Source organism: Ailuropoda melanoleuca, chromosome 10, assembly GCF_002007445.2.
Source record: "Ailuropoda melanoleuca isolate Jingjing chromosome 10, ASM200744v2, whole genome shotgun sequence".
Taxonomy (NCBI): domain Eukaryota; kingdom Metazoa; phylum Chordata; class Mammalia; order Carnivora; family Ursidae; genus Ailuropoda; species Ailuropoda melanoleuca.
Window position 1 is genome coordinate 100,444,917 of NC_048227.1, and position 19,599 is coordinate 100,464,515.

At 45.8% G+C, this 19,599-nt stretch overlaps 1 protein-coding gene across 13 annotated transcripts in view; it reads left to right on the forward strand.

Annotated features, from left to right (window-relative positions):
* The window catches only part of ZDHHC14 (zinc finger DHHC-type palmitoyltransferase 14), a 301,170-nt gene that overhangs the window by 242,984 nt on the left and 38,587 nt on the right, over positions 1 to 19,599 (forward strand). The window contains exon 9 of one of the 13 annotated variants that reach the window (XM_011219570.3): positions 13,471 to 18,534. The exons of 10 other annotated variants lie outside the window; for them this stretch is intronic. In XM_011219570.3, the coding sequence (XP_011217872.2) occupies positions 13,471 to 13,869 (399 nt within the window). In that variant the 3' untranslated portion in view covers positions 13,870 to 18,534. Of the gene's footprint in view, positions 1 to 53; positions 10,784 to 13,470; positions 18,535 to 19,599 lie in introns of those variants that run through there. 2 more of the 13 variants (XM_011219571.3, XM_034669384.1) reach the window with 2 other exon arrangements.

Genomic DNA, 19,599 nt, shown 5'->3' on the forward strand with positions numbered 1-19,599 from the left:
TCCAAACTAACAGTGGCAAATGGGCATTCTTGACTCTTGCTTTTTTTTTAAAGGTAGGAGAGGTGAATCGTCTGCCCAAGGGCACAGAGCCACGAATTTGTGGATCCAAAACCAGTCTGATGGCTAATGCCCGTGTTCACTTCGTATATTGCCTTCTTTACGTGAACAGGCACTAAAGACAATGGTATCCATGTTCCAAAGTCGTTCTCAGCTATCTGCGGGTGCACAACAAATGTTCCGTAAGGACAAAGTTCCTGGGAGGAATCCTGACCACAGCATCCACTGATAACTCCTGTGATGTGTGTTCGTGTTTTCACACATTGCATATATAACCTCTCGTTCGTTCAGTAACTTTTCCTGAGCCCCTACTGTGTGTTGAGGACTCAACTCGGTGGTAGGGATGCAAGGTCTGTGGAGTGCTGTCCCTCTGTCCTCGCGGAGGCTGCGGCCCAGGGACAGGACACACACATATACGTGAAGGATGTAGTAGGAACCCTCACAAGAAGATACCAGGCATGGCAGTGGTCCTTATCAAAGACAATGAACGTACATTAGGTTCACCCCGTGACTCCCATGGTACTGAGGCCCCCATGCTCCAAGCTTTCCCTAGATTTAAAAAGTAAACAAGGCCCCCTTCAAGGTGTTGATGCTATTAAACCATTTTATGTTAAGATGGGATGAGGGCATAACTTATTAGTTCCACGAACATCTATTGAGCTATATGCCTCTATGATAGCCAGAGAGGGCGGGTTTAACGAAGGAGACGGAGGTCATTTCGCTCCTTATAGTTAATCAGAGTCATCAAACTGCTCTTGTGCCCTCTGGGGTCCAGTCCGTCTAGACCCACACCGTGACACCAATTAAGGCCATTCCCCCAAGGGCACTGGCCTGGCAGGAATGGTTAGGGGATGTGCCTTAAGCGCCAGTCAGACTGGGGGCTCGGGAAGAGCTCTGACCTGCAGCAAAGCCTCTTCAGGCCCAGCCCGGGGAACTGTGGCATCTTGAGTCATGATGGGGGCACTGAGTGAGGACCCATAGCCCCGGGTGACTTGCCGAGGCTGACTGCTCTTGGACCTCATGCCCTGTCTGCCTTGCTCACCAAGTGGAAGTGGAAGACACCATGTGCCACGGCTCCACATCGCCACGAGCACACATCAAGGGGAAGAGTTTCACTTATTTCTTTGTCCAGGCATACACAGATCTTTCCAGAAGAACTTGTAGGACAAGGCACTGAAAGAGCCAGGGGATGTAAAGGAATGATCAAGGAACCTTCCAGTACAGTAACACTCCAATCGCCACAACCCTAATGCTATCTGCACCCTGTAAGTTCAGATACATGACATTCTTCGTACACTTTCTGGACCAGTGGCTTCCCCTGACTTCCATGGACTTCACATCGCTGAGTTCCATGGCCCACCTTCTCCCTCTCAGAGACAAAATCTCAAAATCCTGCCAAGTCTGCTCCAGATTTGGTAAATAGCACAGTCTTGGAGACAGGTCCGTGGGCCAGGGTGTTCCAGCAGTGGCTTAAAAATATGCAGAGACGTGTCTTCCACGTGGGGAGCACTTCAGAGTCAGGCACCAGGCTTTAAAGAGGCCTTCCTTCTTCTCCTCACCAAGAGGGGATGGGGATTAATTGTGCACTTACTAGATGAGTGCCCTTGACAAGTTGCTTAGCCTTTATGCCTCAGTGTTTTCATCCATAAAATGGGAACATTAATATCCTTACCTTGTAGGGTTTCTATGGGGATTAAGTGAGTTAATGCATGTTTAGCACTTAAAACCTGCCTAATACAAGGTAAGTATTATGTAAATATTAGCTATATTATCCTCATCATCTTCCGATATCCATGGTGACAAGATCAACCAGGTCAATTGCATCCACTTTGAGCAACTGGACAAAAACGGACATGACTTGGGTGAGGGAAAGAGCCTCGATGGGAACCAGAGAGTGAGAGCTCCAGTCCTGGCTCCCATCAGTTACCTGCCTGACTATTAACAAGTCCCTGTGCCTCTGTGGTCCTCAGTTTTCCCCACCTGCAAAATGGGAGCTGGGACTAATATTTCTCCAAAGCCCCATCTAGCTCAAAGGTCTTTATGAGTCTCTGATCTTTGCAGCTTGACAGATAGGTCAGAAGAGCAGAGAACAACTTCTCAGTCCCCATACACAGGAGAGGGAGCCAGCTCTTCCTAAAAGAGAGTAAACACTGTGACCCTGGGTTCCTCCTACTCCTCCCACCCACCCTGACCCAGACCCAAGACCCTGCTGCAGTCTGGACTTCATACCAAAACTTCCCCTTCTTATTTGTCTCATATTTCTTGAATGTCTGGGATAAATCCTACTTAGCCATGATGTATAATCCTTTTTATATATTGCTGGATTTGGTTTTCTGGTGTTTTGTTGAGGATTTTTTGCATCTATATTCCTAAAAGATTTTGGTCTGCAGTTCCCTTTTCTTGTTTTATCTGGTGTTGGGATCAGGGTAATATTAGCTTTATAGACTGAGTTGAGAAGTGTTCTTTCTCTTCTGTTTTTTGGAAGAATTTATGAAGAACTGGGATTAATTCTTTTTAAAAGATCTGGTGGAATTTCCCAATGAAGCCATCTGGTCCTGAGCTTTTCCTTGTGGCTCGTTTTTTTTTTTTTTAATGAATTCACTCACAACTTACTACAGGTCTATTCAGGTTTTCTACTTCTTCTTGAGTCAGTTTCAACAGTACATGTCTTTCTAGGAATTTCTTTTACAAAGTTACCTAATTTGTTGCCCTGTCTCTTTGGTCATACATCAGTATTGTTTCATTATGGAAATAGATGAAAGGAGGCAAAGTTAAGGACCAGAAAAGGAAAAACAAACAGAAAATGAGAGTAATTTATAGAAGTGAAGGGAGAGGGCAGCAGTAGCCCAGGACCGTGGTGAGAGGGAAGGAACACGGGTGGAGTGAGCCCTGAAGGGTGAAATTGGAGTTTTGTGTTTCCCACGTGCTGTGAAATACGTGTAACTCCCCCAGAGGAGAGAGCTGGGGGACTCTAGCAAAGTGACTTCCAGCATGGACTGCAGGTCCTGCCCTGAGTAATGTTAGGACCGGGAGAAATACACAAGCAGTCTCCAGGAATTGTCAAAATATGGAAAAATGAGCTAAAATTTTTCAAGACTGACCATAAATGAATTCCTTGAGGCAAATTATAACAAGCCTTTCTTTTGGCTTGCTTCGTCTGCCTCTAACAGACACCCCAGCCAAAACCACCTCAAACTGAGCCAACACATCAGGACCAACAGTGCCTGGCCATAAGGGACCCCAATCCCTGCAGGTTTCCTAGTGTCTGGTGCAGCAGGGGACACGGCACTTACCTTCTGCTCTTTAGGAAACACGCATCATCACTAAGAGCAATTTGTCCACAAGCAATCCATGATCTTCCTTTGTATTTCTTTATTTCATTTATTACATATAATTAGAGCACAAGATCAATAAAAAACATTCTTGTGTCCCAGTCCCCAATTAGACAGATGTGAAAACTGGCTTTAAATCCTTTAAAGTTGAATTTAAATCACAAGGTGATTTAAAAAAAAACACACACACAAGGTGAATTTCAGGCAGTTCTAAAAGTGGAACCAAGTTTACTTAATACAGAATTATACTATGGTCACGTGGGTCTCTGCTGGAGTTTATCAGTCTTTGCAATCAGCAGAATGTGGACAGTATTGATACTGTTATTGCAAAGATCATCTCATTTAATCCGCACAACAACCTGCAAGTTATTCCCATTTTACAAAGCATGAAACTGGGGCTTTAGAATAATGGCTGGCTTGCTCAGAGTCACACAGGTAGTGGTTCAAGGCCTGGTTGCTTTCCGCTAATTCAACTTCAAAAGCCTTCAAATTGGTGTCAGCTGAACCTCTTCAGATCTGGCCTTATATCTGGCAGCTGAGCTTAGTACCATCCGGCGGGTCTCAGCCCTGGATAAACATTAGGATCACAACGCTGATATCCTGAGCCCAGTTAAGGGAGAATCCCCAGGTGGTGGTCCAAGCATTGCCGTTGTAATGATCTTGGAGGTGATTTTAATCATCAGTCAGTATTGAAAACCATCACCATAGCCTTCAAACTCTCTTGAATTCTCCAAGTTTGGGGTTAAAGGAATGGTTCTTGAGCTATATTTTGCTTTGACACAAAGAAAGTTTTTCTTGAAAAACCTTGGGTTAGTTGGGCTCAACTAAGACATGATCTGTTCAGAGAATATTCATATTCAGGTGTGTGGAGGATTTCAACAGAATATGCTAGCAAACGAGAGGCTGGGCAGTTGTGGAACTCCAAACAGAAGTACTTGGGTTTCAGGCAAAGCTTTCTGGAGAAGATGACATCTGAGTCAAATATTAAGAGATTAGTTACAATGCATTAGCCCCCCAGAGGGGGTAGGGGTGCTCCAAGCAGAGCACAGACACGGGCACAGGCAGATGTGGGGTGGACCTGCATGCCTCTGCAGGAGCAGGAGGACTGAGTGACCAGGCTGTGGGTTGCAAAGCAGGCGTTGGAGGGAGCTAAGGCAGGAGAGGAGCATGTGAAGAGCCTTGGGTGCCTTAGAACCAGAGTGGGTTTCTTTCTTTTTTTTTTTAATTTTATGTTTTTTTATTATATTATTTTTTTATTTTAATGTTTTTTTATTATATTATATTCAGAGTGGGTTTCTATACGTGGCAGGGAGCCATTGCAGAGACTAAGTTCAGTGAGCAAGACCATCAGATTTTCTTGGGGGTGAATGGAGTCTGGGAGGTCATGTGGGGTGCAGAGGGAGGCGTGTCAATATGGAGACGGGGAGAACAGAAGAAGGCCCTCACGGTAGGCCTAGCGGCAATGGGGCTGGCCAGGACAGCTGAGGTGGGTTCAGAGAAGAGGCAGCAACAGTCTGGGACTTGGAGATGCAGTCTCTGTGGAGGTCTGGGGACAAGGAGCCAGGGATGCCCCCCGTTTTTCAGTGTGGTGACAGGGTGGTCATAAAAGTCACCAAAGGAAACACAAGAGGTGGGGCAGGTTAGGGGGAAGCTGATGGTGGCATTTGGGTGTCCATAGATAGCTGGAGGTGGTGGGGAGGTGCCTGCCAGTAGCTGGGATAGCTTACAGTTTACTTCCCTGTGCTTATGAAGGAATGATGTGGCTTGTAGAAATTCACTTTGAAATAGAAGAGATGTGAGTCAATTTTATTAGGTATCCTAGAAATAACAGCCATCGGGCATTTTTAAAAAACCATGAGTTTCTCGTGTTTGCCATCTATTAACCTGATTTTATCTCTCGTGCTGGAAGACTAATTTTTTTGAAAATCAACATTTATTATCTTTTCCTGACTTTCTCTCCACCCACCCCTGTCAACTCTACCCTCACCAAGTCAAATCAAGTCTCTTGATCATATTGGACACTAGTGAGGATGGCAGAATAAAGACAAAAGATAATGCAGGGAAAAGCTTTGCAAATGGACAGATTTCAGCATTCAGTGCAGTGGGGAAAGGTAGAGCTCCAAGTGGCATCACAGCCCCCGGTCTTGCATTCACCAGTCCTGATGCTGGGGGCTGGGATATCATGGGCAAGTCCCTTAATCCCAAGAGCCTCCAATTCCTAAACTGTGAAGGGAAGAAGGGGAGAGTAGTGATCAGCTTCCTGGATGGTGGTTGGAACTGACTTGAGATCCTGCCTGTCCATCCTACCATCCCCAGTGGATAACATGGCCTGGCACATAAGAGGTGCTCATTAGACATTCGATTGAGTGTTTGTGAACGTTCCCCTCTCAAGGCCTTGCTCATGGGGATTTTGCACAAATATTGGTTTGCTCCTATCTTCATTCTTCCAACCCATTCCTTCCTCCCTCCAGTTTTGTCACATCTGCAAAAGGCTCCACCATGAATATGAAACTAGGAACCAGAGGGACAGAGTTCTCTTTGGTGCAGGGTCAGCCTTGGTAGAACCAAATTAATCCATGGGCCGAAAGACCAGAGGTCATGGCTAGTCTACCCAGTGGACACTGTAAGCAAAGTGCCTGTGTGTTTTTCCAGGGACTATGAAAATTTTTAAGACCTGAAAACAATTTAGGAGCTCTAAAACATGAAAACTACAAAATCAAAATTAATACATGTTTAATGTCTACAAGACACATGGCTATGTCAACTTCATTCATTGTTAATTTTATTAATTAATTAAATTTGGCATTCATGGAAATTTTATTACACTTGTAAGTGATTTGTACGTTGGGTTTTTCTCACTTTATGAGAATTCCCAAGCAACATATGATTACATAGAAATCACTACCAATTCTAAAAAAAGTGAGTTGCCCATAAAGAAATCTGAAAGTGAACTAACTTGAAGCCCCACACTCTCCACCTCCGTGTGCTGCTTTTGTTATGAGAAACCCAGGTTTTGACTGGGCTTTCAGCTGGGAGAACCCTTTCTGGTCTCAAGGCTCCCACCCACCACTGACAGTGCCCCCAAATAGATGAGAACATCTTTGGGAGAGGCTGGATATGAACGCTCTGATGGGGGAAAAGATGAGATGTGTTCTCTGTGGCCCCGCAGCTCAGAATCAGGACAAGAAGGTGAACCCAGGATGCAAATCCTGCTGAGTCCAAGAAGGAGCTGCCCAACAGTCAGAAGCCCCCACCCCAGAGATATTTAAGACGAGAGAGTTAGCACCCCCGATTTGGGGGTGGGGATGGTTGTTTAGTGCCTAAGTGATCTTCCCTCTACTACAAATTCCCAAGGAAGAAAATGTTAGAAAGGTAATGAAGGGACATCTAAAGCATTAAAATGGGATGTGCAACTCCAGTATAAACTTTGTCATCTGAACGCCTGTGACATTCTGAAGAGCCATATTGGAATTACGTGCAAATAACCCCAGTGCCAACTGAAGACCACATTTTCGTTGTTCCTATTTTCATCATCACTGGCTTGTATTATTACCTAACATTGAAGTTCTTTCCATGTAGGCACAGTCACGACATCCAGCTATGGCCCAGTTTTTAGCATATATATTTCATTTGATTGTCAAGTGATTTAAGTACTATATAGCATCTGGGTCATCGTCTATGCTTGTATTTGACACCTGTAGCTAAAAGATACTTTGGGACCACATGCTATACACCAAGCTGATATGGTAGTACTTAGTTGTTGGAATTTTTTGTTTCTTTAGAAAATCATCCGTTATATTTTCTAAGCCTACTTTTTAAACCCTCCCTTAATCCAATATCAAAAAATACTAAACCTATCAGTTACATGATTTATTCAACTAATATTGCAGAATTCTCCATACATCATCTGAAAAATCTGAAATAGTAGAAAGAAGTTACGCATGCTTAAATGATAAAGCTAAATAACAGAATAAAAAGGAAGCTTTCCTCCTAACCTACATTTTAGGTAGATTTTAGAAGTTTATAGTGTTTCTATAACGGTAACTGAGCACTCATAAGACCCCCAGAACACAGCTTCACAGCCAAGCAGACATAAATGATGCCTAAGGCTAATACTTTTGACAAGAATTGGAGCAGAAGCAATAAATAATTTCACTCACCCTTCATTTGTATACAAGACCATCTAAAAAAGTCCCAGCTTTGCTTTTAACAACATTTAATCTGTGTGCTAGGTTTATTTCAAACAGGAAATCAGCGAGAGTAAAATAAAATGTATCCCAACATAAGCAATTCTATTTGAAAATCTGCAGAAACTAAAAGTAAATTATCTCTGCATCGTTTTCAGATTGTAGCATTAAGTGATAATGTGTGTGACATCCGAACATCTGAAACCATAAACTTCTTTGCAAGTTAAATGGCAGTGCTTCATTTGGGCAGGAAATCAGCCAGCCGTCACGGTGACTGTTGAAGCCACAGCAAATGCCCCAGCACTCTCACAGCATTGTTTCATGCTGCCAACTCGAGGGTCTTTTCATAGACACTCTTACAAGCGATGAGGTTTCTATTCCAGTGGTCTTCTGCATTTGGATGATTTTTTACTTTTAGAGTCGCAGTTTCATAGAATTCAACCTAATATTTGATAAAAAGGAACATTGGAAGCGTTGTTTTGGAATGATGGCATGAGTCTCAGTTTCCCGTTTGTAGTGGATGGCTGGTCACTGCCCATATCTAGGCACTTGGTAGGCTTTTCTTAAGATGATGTAAGTGGTTAGGTCAATTAAAAGATGCCTAAGGGCGTCTTGGTGTTCATGCTGGAGCATAAGCCCTGCCACCACGTTCGTCAGAGAAGAAAGTAAGCAGTGATGTCGCCCCCTACTGGTTGAAGAGAGGAGTCCGCACGTGAAAAGCCATGAAGTTGGCCAGTGGTGTGAGAAAGGCTGAGCTAGGAGAAGGGAGAGGTGGGAAGGAAGACGAGGAAGGGAAAAGAGGAAGAAGAAAGAAGAAATGGGCAAATAAGAATCAGAAGCAGAGGCAAAAATGAAGAGGTATAAGAACATCGTTTCATGGATCACCTCCACAGTGACCTTGAAAATACCGGCCAAGTTCTCAGATGGGATTGCAGCCGTGAAGGTTTATCAGTGCACCCTCCTGGGAATTTTGCCATTGTGCAAAATGAGGGAACGCTCTGACCTTTTAAAAAAAAAAAAAAATTAGCTGTCTCCCAATCATTGAGTCTTTCCTAAGAAGGAATGTTCAAAACATCCAAAGTTAATATAAGAAGTATAGTCCCTGGTTGGAATCCGATACAGTCCATCATCCTGTGGAGCCAATAGGAGATTTTATATGGGCAAACTCCGGTAGAACAAAGCCGAGTCCCTGGGTACCCCCAGATGGGGTTGGTCGTCTACAGGAAAATCTGTTTGACTGTGGCAAATTATTTTCAAGGTTTGGGTGCAGCAGGATTTAGACACTAAGGTTCATGGTCCCAGTGATTGTGCTCACTGACGTCACTGCCGCAAGTTAAACTGGTGGGAAGGGGTGCGGGGCAGAGAGTAGGTTAATTACTACTATGAAAGCAGTCCCTATAATGAAGGAAATATCCATAACTATACTCAGAAAGACAGTCATCTTTTTAAATGTTTAAAGAAATCAATGTAGGAGAGGTGCTTGAAGTCAGTTAACACAAGTCAGTGTTCAAAATAGCCATTTTGAAAATATTTCTGAGTGACTTACTTAGATTTTTTTTTTTTTATGAAATGGTTCAGGGTCGATTGTTTTTCATGCAATTAAGCCCTTAGGCTTTATCCCTGTGAACTGAACACTGTTTTTAATAGTCCTGGCTGGGAGGCTGAGCACAGATTTGTTACTGTTTTAATGAGTTGTCAGTTTGGTCACGGGAAGGCTCCGTAATGTGTACAGGAGTGGGCACGGGTTTGGAGGGGACTTTCCTTTTAAGAAAAAGAAAACAATATGCCAGGAACCAGGACTCGGAGGGGCCCTGATCTAAGCCTCATGGCTTCATTATAAACCCACCTCCGGGTACGTGTGGTCTTGTTAGAGTCTGTAATATCAAGCCTTGCAAGGCACATCCAGCTCCACCTTGAGCTCCTGGTGAACACAGGCTCTAAGGAACCAACAGACCACTTCATCCCAGGAGAATCTGGTGGGCTCTGCAGTGGGCATGGCTGGAGGGGAGTGATCAGGGAAAAGGAGCTGGGCAGTGAGCTGGGGACAGGGCTAGGGGCAGGGTGGCACCTCTCCGCTCATGCTGGTGCCCCTGACCTTGAAAATCTCCAGCTCTGCCCTCTCACATAATCTGTGAGTCCGTAAGAGTCAGTCTTGCACCAATCCCTAAAATAGAATTTGCCCATTAGTTTTCAATAAAAATGTCTTCCTGCAGGCTAACAGAGACAAGCAAATCTGATTTGCAATTTTATCTTTCTCTAGAGCAGAGGGCGTTGGGTAGACAGAAGGTTTGAGGCATAGGGAGGGCTCCAGAAGGGAGGATTGAGAACAGGATCCCGGCATCCAGGAGAGGGCCTGCTCGCTGCAGCACGGCTCAGCCCTGGGGTCGCTAGCCGGCATGCTCCTAGGCTGTACCGAGCCGTGGAAGTGGAGGCTGTGAGGGAGCTCAGCTGTCTCGGTCAGTAAGGAGACCAAATGGCGATTTTCACAAAATGTTCTTTGCAAAGCACAATATATCCAAAGCCCTGAGATAGTTTCCGGAAGATGAATGTTTAATCAGGAAGGTTTCTCTTCTCTGCCTCTGCCCTGTCAAGACTGAGCTGCTGTGCTGGACCAAAATGACCATACCGGAAAGCTTGAGCCTGCCCGCAGCCCCCCCCCACCCCCCGCTGCACAGCACCTCCCACCGGAAAGCCCCCTTCCCCTCCCCAGAGCTGGGACCCCCTGCCAGACTGGACCATGGGAAACTACTGCGGTGGCAAAAACCACGGAGTGCTGATTAGGAAAACAAGTAGAAGGGATTCCAGCCCTTGCCCCAGGCTCTGGTGTTTCTGAGCTCCCTGGACTGGGAAGAAGACTGAGGGGAAAATGAGGGTCTCCCCTGAGAATTCCTTTCCTTCAGTAAAGAGCTCTACTCTGGCCTGGAATCGGGTCTTCCGCCATCAGAAGCCTGTGAATTCATAGAGACTGCAGCTCTCCCTCCTCCTCTGCCCTCCCTGGGCTGGGGGCAGGGGCTGGCCTGCCACTTGTGATTGTAGAAAGAAGCCCATCTGGTTAAAGGACACACACACTGGAGCAAATGAAGGAAAAGCCGAGATGTCCATTGACAGATGAACGGATAAAGAAAACGTGGTGTGTGTGTGTGTGTGTATATATATATACATATATGTACGGGTATACATGTATTATATATATGTGTATACACACACATATCAGAATATTACTGAGCCATCAAAAAATGAAATCTTACCATTTGCAATAATGTGGATGGCATTAGAGGGTATTATGCTAAGCAAAATAAGTCAGTTGGAGAAAGACAATTACCATCTGATTTCACTCATATGTGGAACTGAAGAAAAAAGCAGAGGAACAGAGGGGAGGGGAAGGAAAAATAAAATAAGATGAAAACAGAGAGGGAAACAAACCCTAAGAGACTCTTAACTCTAGGACACAAACTGAGGGAGCTGGAGGGGAGGGAGGTGGGGGGATGGGGTAACTGGGTGATGGGCATTGAGAAAGGCAAAATTCTGGGGCTTTGTGAACAACAGTCTGATCAGACCCTGAGGGGCCGTTTTGCCTTTTCTTTTTTTCTTTTCTTTTCTTTTCTTTTCTCTTCTCTTCTCTTCTCTTCTCTTCTCTTTTCTTTTCTTTTCTTTCTTTTCTTTCTCTCTCCCCCTCCCTCCCTCCCTTCCTCTTGGCGTAATGAGCACTGGGTGTTACATGCAACTGATTAATCACTGAGCTCTACCTCTGAAACTAATAACATGCTATATGTTAACTAAATAGGATTTAAATAAAAAATTTTTTAAGAAAGAAAAGAAGGAAGGAGGGAGGGAGGAAGGAAGGAGGGAGGAAGGAAGGAGGGAAGGAAGGAAGGAAGGAAGGAAGGAAGGAAGGAAGGAAGGAAGGGAGGGAGGGGAGGGGAGGGAGGAAGGAAAGCCTAAGGAGTCGGAACTTGGATGAACTCTCTCTCCTCCCTGAAGGCTGCATGGTGCGAGGTCAGGGCTGTTCCCTGCTCGGAGGTGGGTGAGTGATGGCAGCTCTAGGTGTCCCCTGGGCAGGCGGATGGTGAGGCACCTCCACTGCAAACCCATTAGCACAGGTTCTACAAGAACTCAGGCATTCTGAAAAAGAGAGGAGGGGGTACTAAGACAAGGAAGATGTATTAAGTACTTACTGTGTGTCATGCGCAGTAGTAGAAAGAGGTTTACAGTCAAACAACCCCAGCCCCAAGTCCCGGGTCCTTGCCTTACTCTGATCTGTAAGGTCTTGAGCGAGCCACCCATTCACTCCAGCCTCAGGGTGTTACCTGCAAAGAGGGGAAATGTGTTTGTTCTAAGAACTTCTGAAGAAACTCAATGCAGTGCCTAGCTTACTGGTTGAACCTAAAGTCACACCTATTCCTCCTCCTTCCCGTGGAGGAGTGGTTCCTGAAACCCCCCAAGGACTTACCGCACGCAGCACTCAAGTTCAAGTTCTCTGAGCGCCGCCGAGGTCTCTTCTGGCTGGTGCAGAGCCTGCCCCATGGCTCAAGGGAGGGTTCCACATTCCACATTCGAGCAGCTAAAAATATGTTTTCACCGTTTCTTTTCCCAGCAAGTGAAGTGAGGGAAAGGACATGAGGTGTAACATGACGTAAGAATACTTAGAAGAAAAGGAAACATCTTGTAAAATGTTGGCATTCTCAGATTTAAAAAAACCACAGAAGCTCAATTAACGGTTCTTGAAGCGGACGGAAATTTAGCAGTGGGGAATTCTGGGGCTTTGTGAACAACAGTCTGATCAGACCCTGAGGGCCATTCTACCTTTTCCTTTTTTCTTTTCTTTTCTTTTCTTTTCTTTTCTTTTCTTTTCTTTTTTCTTTTCTTTTCTTTCTCTCTCTCTCTCCCCCTCCCTCCCTTCCTTCCTTTTGGTAGTAAAATATACAAAACATAAGACTTACCGTTTTAACCATTTTTCAGTGTACAGTCCAGTGGCAATAAGTGCGCTTACAGGGTTGTACAAAGATCCAGGCCTCTTCCTCCCACAAAACTGAGACTGTACCCACGCACACTAGCTCCCTCTCCCCTCCCCCGCAGGCCTGGGCACCCACCCTCCTTTCTACTTTCTGTCATTGGGAAGTTAACTCTTCTGGGTACCGCATGTAAGTGGAATCATAGAATATTCGCCCATTTGCGACTGGCTTACCTCACTCGGCATGATGTCCTCGATGTTCATCCGTGGGGTAGGGTATGTCAGGATTTCCTCCCTGTCTACAGCTCAGCAGCGGTCCATTGTCTGTCTGTACCACATTTTGTTGATCCGTTCATCTGTGGACAGACCCCTGCTTCCACCTTTTGGCTATTGTGAAGAATGCTGTTATGATCGGGGGTGTGCAGGGCCCTGTATTTGTAAAGCAATAGCGTAAAAGTGGTTTGCAGCACACGGGCCACCTGCGGCCATTGGAAACCACTCTAGGTGGTGAAGCCTGTGACTCTGTCGGTGGGATTGTTTCTTCATTAGGTCGTGTCTGTGATCAAGGGCCAGGAGCATCGTGGCCTCCGGCTGCGTGTTACTCCCTGGGCACCTGTGGGTGATGAGTACCGGCTGCGTGTCACTCCCTGGGCACCTGTGGGTGATGAGTACCGGCTGTGTGTCATTCCCTGGGCACCTGTGGGTGATGAGTACTTCTGGCGGCTTATTTAGGAGCAGGCTCTGGTATTTCCCGTGTGCTGGGTGTCCCCGGCTGATACTGGGCTACAATGCACGCTCTCGGCCTTATCTGACTGAGGAGTCACTAACGGGTTTCTCTCTCTCGCATCCCGCCCTTCCCCCTCCCCCTGTGCCCCCTTCCCTCCCCACCCCGCGACCACTGCACCTCCCCCCTTCTCTTTGCTGGCTCCCTCCTGCTCTCCAGTGCGACCAAGACCAGTGCATTCAGAGCACCAAATTCGTTTTGCAGGCCGCAGCCACGCCCCTGCTGCAGAGCGAGCCCAGCCTCACCAGCGATGAGCTGCACCTGCCCGGGAAGCCGGGCCTGGGCACGCCCTGCACCAGCCTGACGCTTGGGCAGCCCACGCCGCCCTCCTCCATGCCCAACCTCGCCGCCGAGGCCGCACTCACAGACATACTGCCCCTGAAAGAGGAGCACGTGGGCCACCAGTTCCTGACCCCAGAGGAAGCGCCCTCGCCCCCCAGGATGCTGGCGGGCAGCCCCCTGGCGCACAGCCGCACCATGCACGTGCTGGGTCTGGCCAGCCAGGACTCTCTCCACGAGGACTCAGTGCGCGGCCTGGTGAAGCTCAGCTCCGTGTGACCGCAGCCCCCTGGGGGGCCGCAGACAGCGGGAGCTTTCCCATGCCCCAGGTCCGTGATGGCGAGGATGACTCCGGGTCCTGGGGCGCCAAGACCCCTCAGAGAGCAAATGGATCCCCCTCTGAGGGCAGAGGAGGGCAGGGCCCAAAGGCCTACAGCTTGGTTTGGGTTGAATTTTCTTCCCCACCCTGACTGCTTTGATAACAATGGCAATGGAGAAGTAGCTGTTTTCAGGCGACTGGAATTTGAGGGTGGGCCTGGGGAGAGAGGAACAGCCTCCCGGGACTGCAGTCCAGGTATGGGAGGAAAGGACCGTGTCCGTTCGGTGGGATGTTCTGCGGTCCTCTCACTGCTCTCGGGACAGACACACGGGAAGGTTGAGGACACTGGTGGCCAGACTGAAATTGCACTTATGTGTTATGCTACTAATATTTGAAATAGACATGCCATTCCATTTGTTAATTTAAAAAAAAAAAAAAAACCTAAAGCGGGGAAAAAAAAAAAAGACCAGATCTGGATTTGCATGCCACGCTACGTCTGTTTACAGCGGTGTTGGTACTCAAAAGGAAGTGCTTGCTTGCTTGCTTTCTTCTAATTTGGCGAATTTTCAAGTGCTGTTTTATGGGAAGACAGTGCAACACACCGAGACTAGTGGACAATGCCATCACTCGCCAGCTACTTGAGCTTCCTTGGGGTAGGTGGTGCCCGGGCTGCAGAGGGCTGCTGGGGTTTTAGCCCACCAAGTATCAGTTAACCTTCTGTTTAGTAGTTAGGTGAGCTCTTGTGTTGTACCACGCCTGCCACAGTCTCCACCTCCTTGTGTGACCAAACTTCCTGTGGACAGCCAATAAAATGACGTCCTCTGTTATTTCGGATCTGCGTACAGTTATCCTTAACAGCTTCAGTGACCACACAGTCATCTTGATGGCCTGTGGAGAGCTTGGCTTCATTGAAGCATCCCTAGCGAGGGAGGAATGGTCCCCAAACAGCCAAAAATAAAATCTTTGAATGGGGGAGAGGGAGGACTTATGGGGTGATTTCTCAGGCAAGAGGGTAGCTTTCCAACAGTGGGGGTTTTTTTCTTTCTTTCTTTCTTTCTTTCTTTCTTTCTTTCTTTCTTTCTTTCTTTCTTTCAATCATCTCTCTCTGACAGGTCTTAGCAGAATTTGCTCCATATTGACAGATTGCCACCGGGCAGTTAATCGAGGGGAGAGGGCGCGCAGGGAGAAGGGCCGCTGTGGGGCCATCTTCTGCGTCCTGCTCTGTACCGCCAGTGCTCAGAAAGGGCAGCGTGAGGTCCTCCTCGGGTATCAAAAAACAAGGAGGAGAAACCGGCTTAGAGTTGGGGTCCTGATGATGTAGTTCGTCATTCTTACCCAAACACAAAACGGAATTAAGAAAATTACCACTGCGTTCAGTTCATTTATCACCGAGAAGGGAGCTGGCTCTGTATTTGGGGGAGTAAGTCACTTCGGAGACAGCTGCAGGGACACAGCAGGCTCTGTCCTTGCTTCTTTCCAGATGATAAATTCAACAGCCAAATCGACTCACATTCAAAATCAAGCTGGGGCTCCTCACAACCCTGTGAAACACCAGACGCCCCAACGGTTTGCATTTATGGAAAAAGGCTGTTTCTCCCATGAAAGAGTGCCATTTTCTAGAAAAGGAAAGGAGAAAAGAAAAAGAAAAGCACAATTTAAAGTCTCATTTGGAGTACAGCCAATTCGTTGTTGGTGGAGAAATCTTTTGTGCTGAAAACAACCACAGAATTCTTGTGGTGTCTTGGCACCATCTTTACTTTTCATACTGTATATACGAGTAGAAAACAGGAAAGGTAAAGGATGTGTAGCCGTTGTTGATCTCCTGGACCTCCTAACTCCTTGTGCTCACTTGGAATTTATAATAAGGAGGAGAGAGCTCCTCCTTACACAGCCACACACACTCACAGTCATAGGGATTCTCTCCTTGCACGGGCTACCTGTGAGCAAAAAGTGACAGCCCCACGATGTGCCTTCCATAACTTTCCTAACCCTCTGCTTTCTGCCTCCTTCCATCTGCTGCCTGGAGGCCCTGGGAGAGCGCTGGCCCTGGGGAGAGGACGGGTTAGTTCTCACTCCAGTATCTGTGTGGGGTCTCCATCTGGAAGGTGAGGACAATGGACTTTTGAGTCTTTCCGTTTCCAACATCCTCTAATTCAGTAGTTGCTGATTTCCCATGATTGGTCCCTCTCTCCACCTCCTTATGATGAAATCCAAGAAGTAAGGATCTTTCATTTGTCTTTAATAATCAATATTTACATCGTCTTTATTACTGATCTTCCACCCACCCCAAGCCTGTCTCCTGTACCCACTTGACATCATTTATCAAAAAGAGGATTGGGAATTTCGGTGAAACAAATCAAAGCTGTTCAAGGCTGTTCAGGGTCCAAGAGGGAGATTAACTTGAATTGGCCAATTTGCTAAGACAATTAACTTCTTAAAACCCCAAACCAGAGAGATACCTACAGCCCTTTACTCTGTGGTTTAGAAAAGAGGGGAGAGTCTGCGGAATGAAGGACCGTGATCCCGGGAGCTCCCTTCTTCCCCTGATCTCAGGAAAGTGACTTCTGGCGATGGGTCTACATTTCCCATTAACGGATAAATATATGTATTTTTAAATGTTGAGTGGTTCCATCTAGCTGTGGCTGAGTATAGACCTTGATCTTTCTAAATTCTGTCAGTGTGTTATGGATTGATTGCATGCTGGCTATAAAAATAAGATAAATATTTTACCATGCTATTGAAGTTTGGACCATTATCAAACATATGCACACACACACTCACTTTGTTGTTTAAAAATTCATCTGCTTTCATCCTCCCAGGAGTGCGCCGGGGACTGCAGGCTTCCCAGGCACTCAGGCTGAATTGAGCCTGAATATCCTGGTCCTTAGAAGGATGTTGGATGGAGCATCAGGGCGGCCGATGGCCGGCATCTGAAAGGCCAGGATGATGTGGCATTCCGTGCCTGGGGAGACTCAGCCCAGCGTTTGCGTTGTGCCCACTCGAAAAAAAATGCTCATTCCAGCTTTTGCATGTCATTATTTCAGCCTGGGAGGATGATGCCATAACCCCACCCTGTGCCAGCAACATGCCAAATACCTATTCTGGCCCAGAATAGCACAAAGGAAGAGTCTTTCCCTCCGCGCCACCCCTTCCAAGTGCACCTCAGTCCCCCCCACCCCCTGCCGCCCCCATTGTATTTGACCGGGATTCAGAAGGAGAAGCAAACCCCATTTTATGAGCCATGCTTCTACTGGACCTGAATAGGTTTTCAAAAGCCGCCCCCCCCCCAGCTTTTTACTGCCCTGGGCCTGGGCCTTCTCATCTGATTCAACAGCAAGGAAAATTAATTTGCCCAAATTGACAGGAGGTGTCCCTGGCACTGGGGCCCATAATAGCATCTCCAGGGAAATGCTGGACCTGGAGCCATTTGGGGACCACCATCAGTGGGTGCAGAGGCTTCTGAAGGGCACAGCCTGATGGGCTCCTCTGTGGATCTCAGAGCCTCCTTGCTCCCCAAGGAGGGGAGCTATAACTCAGAGGCCCCCTTCCTAAGCTCTGCCCACAATCATCTTCCTCACCAGAAACCCAGTGCTTTTCCAGCTTGGCTTGTGGTTTTGAGTTAGCTAGATGATATCAGGAATTCGCATTCGTTGTTTAAGGAAAGTTTCCAAAGTCAGTTGTCTTTCATTCATCCACAGGAATACTGCCTCATCTGTTTAGTTCTTGATCGTGTAAGAAAAGAGGATAAAGGGAACAAATGTCAAATATACTTTTCTGATTAATGCCTTAAACTGTTTTGAAGCTGAGCCTAAATCAAATCGATGTTTACATTTTTTATTAAGTACCTATAAGTTGTGGGAGTCAAGCAAATTCATGTCCAAATGAGAGAGACTTTCAAATGAATTCTTATTCCCCTGGTCCCCTCCACCTGTCCTGGAGCTCTGTGTATGGCCTTGTATGCTGTTTTCCATGTGACTGTGTCAAAAACCACCTCCCATTTATCCCCTTGAAATGCACCCCCCATCTCTGTCTTCTAAGAATAAGTTATTGAAATATTAAATAAGGTAAAGCGTCGTTTTCTTTCAAATAAATGTCAAAGATGCTAATGGTTTTTTGTAACTCAGTAAATCCTCTGTCTAGTTACCCATTGTACGGTCCTCACCATACAGCCACAATGGATTTTCAGATGAGTGGTTAGTACATTAATTCAGCCATTGAAAATAATTGGGAGGTTGAACGTTAGATTGTTTCTGGAGCAACTGAATTTGCAGCTGCCACAAAACTAGATAAATGGGCTTAACTGGAATTATTTTTTAAATCTCATAAGCCCCAGGAATTGCATACAGAATGGGTTGGAAAGCAATGGGCGTCTTGTGCAACATGAAGACTTATCTTCCATCCGTTGTTGACTTTTTAAGAGATGCTTGGTATTGCTGATGAAGACATGAATGAATAACTCTCTATTTGCCCTAGATGTGTTAAGATGGATAGTTACACCAAGAGGCCATATGGCCTATCCAAGGAGACATGTTTTCTGGGTTCTACATGAATGGAGATGGTTTTAGCCGGAAGAAAGAAAAGAAGAAAAGAAAAGAAAAGAAAAGAAAAGAAAAGAAAAGAAAAGAGAGAGAGAGAAAGAAAAGAAAGAAAGAAAGAAAGAAAGAGAGAGAGAAAGAAAAGAAAGAAAGAAAGAAAGAAAGAAAGAAAGAAAGAAAGAAAGAAAAAGAAAGAGAAAGAAAGAAAGAAAGAAAGAAAAAGAAAGAAAGAAAGAAAGAAGAAAGGAAGAAAAAGAAAGAGAAAGGAAAAAGAGGAAGATTAAGGCCTTGCTTACCATTTGCCGAGGGCATTCTGTGTTGGTATTTCATACTAGTCAAACATTTTGGTGTGAAAGGGTGGGGAAAAAGGCATTTTAAACTCTTAGTGAATTCAAAGCCCTAAATCTGAACAATGGTGAACACAATATAATACAGAACATTGCATGTTTTCAGACATACTTATGCTTATTTAAGTGCCTTTCATGTTTTAATCAATGTTTGCAGAATCTATCTTAAACCTGAAATGAATTAAGAAAGTATTTTCCTCCTTCAATAAAAACTGCTAATGGCATCAAATGTAAACTGTAAACCTCAGTCTTTATAAGATTGTCAAGGTCAACAAGGTGTAGGAAAGATTCAGATCGATTTGCATTCAATGAGTTTGCACTATGTAGACACTCATCTGAAGAGTAATGGATTTTCTGGTCACAAATATCTAGATTGGTTTCTTACAGCTGTGATTCTCAACTTTTTTTAATTCACAAATGACTTTAGAGCAACAAAGAATTCAGACCCCCTAATCCACTTGCTCTGTGTTCCACCTTCTAACACACACACACACACACACACACACACACACACACACACACCAGCCTCACCCTTGCCAGATTAGAATTGTGTTTGGCTACTAGTAATGAAATCCCCAGTAACAGTGGCCTGGACAAAGAGATGTTTTTCCTGTCATGCAAAGTCAGTCCAGCAGTAGGCAATCCAGAGTCAGTGTGGTGGCTCTGTCATGTCATTGGTGTCCTGACGTCTTTCTCTCTTTCTGTTCTGCCATTCTTAGCACTGACTTTCATCCTCAGGATCACTTCATGGTCACAGGATAGCTCCTGCAGCTCCAGACATCAATGCCATATTTCAGGAAGGAAAGAA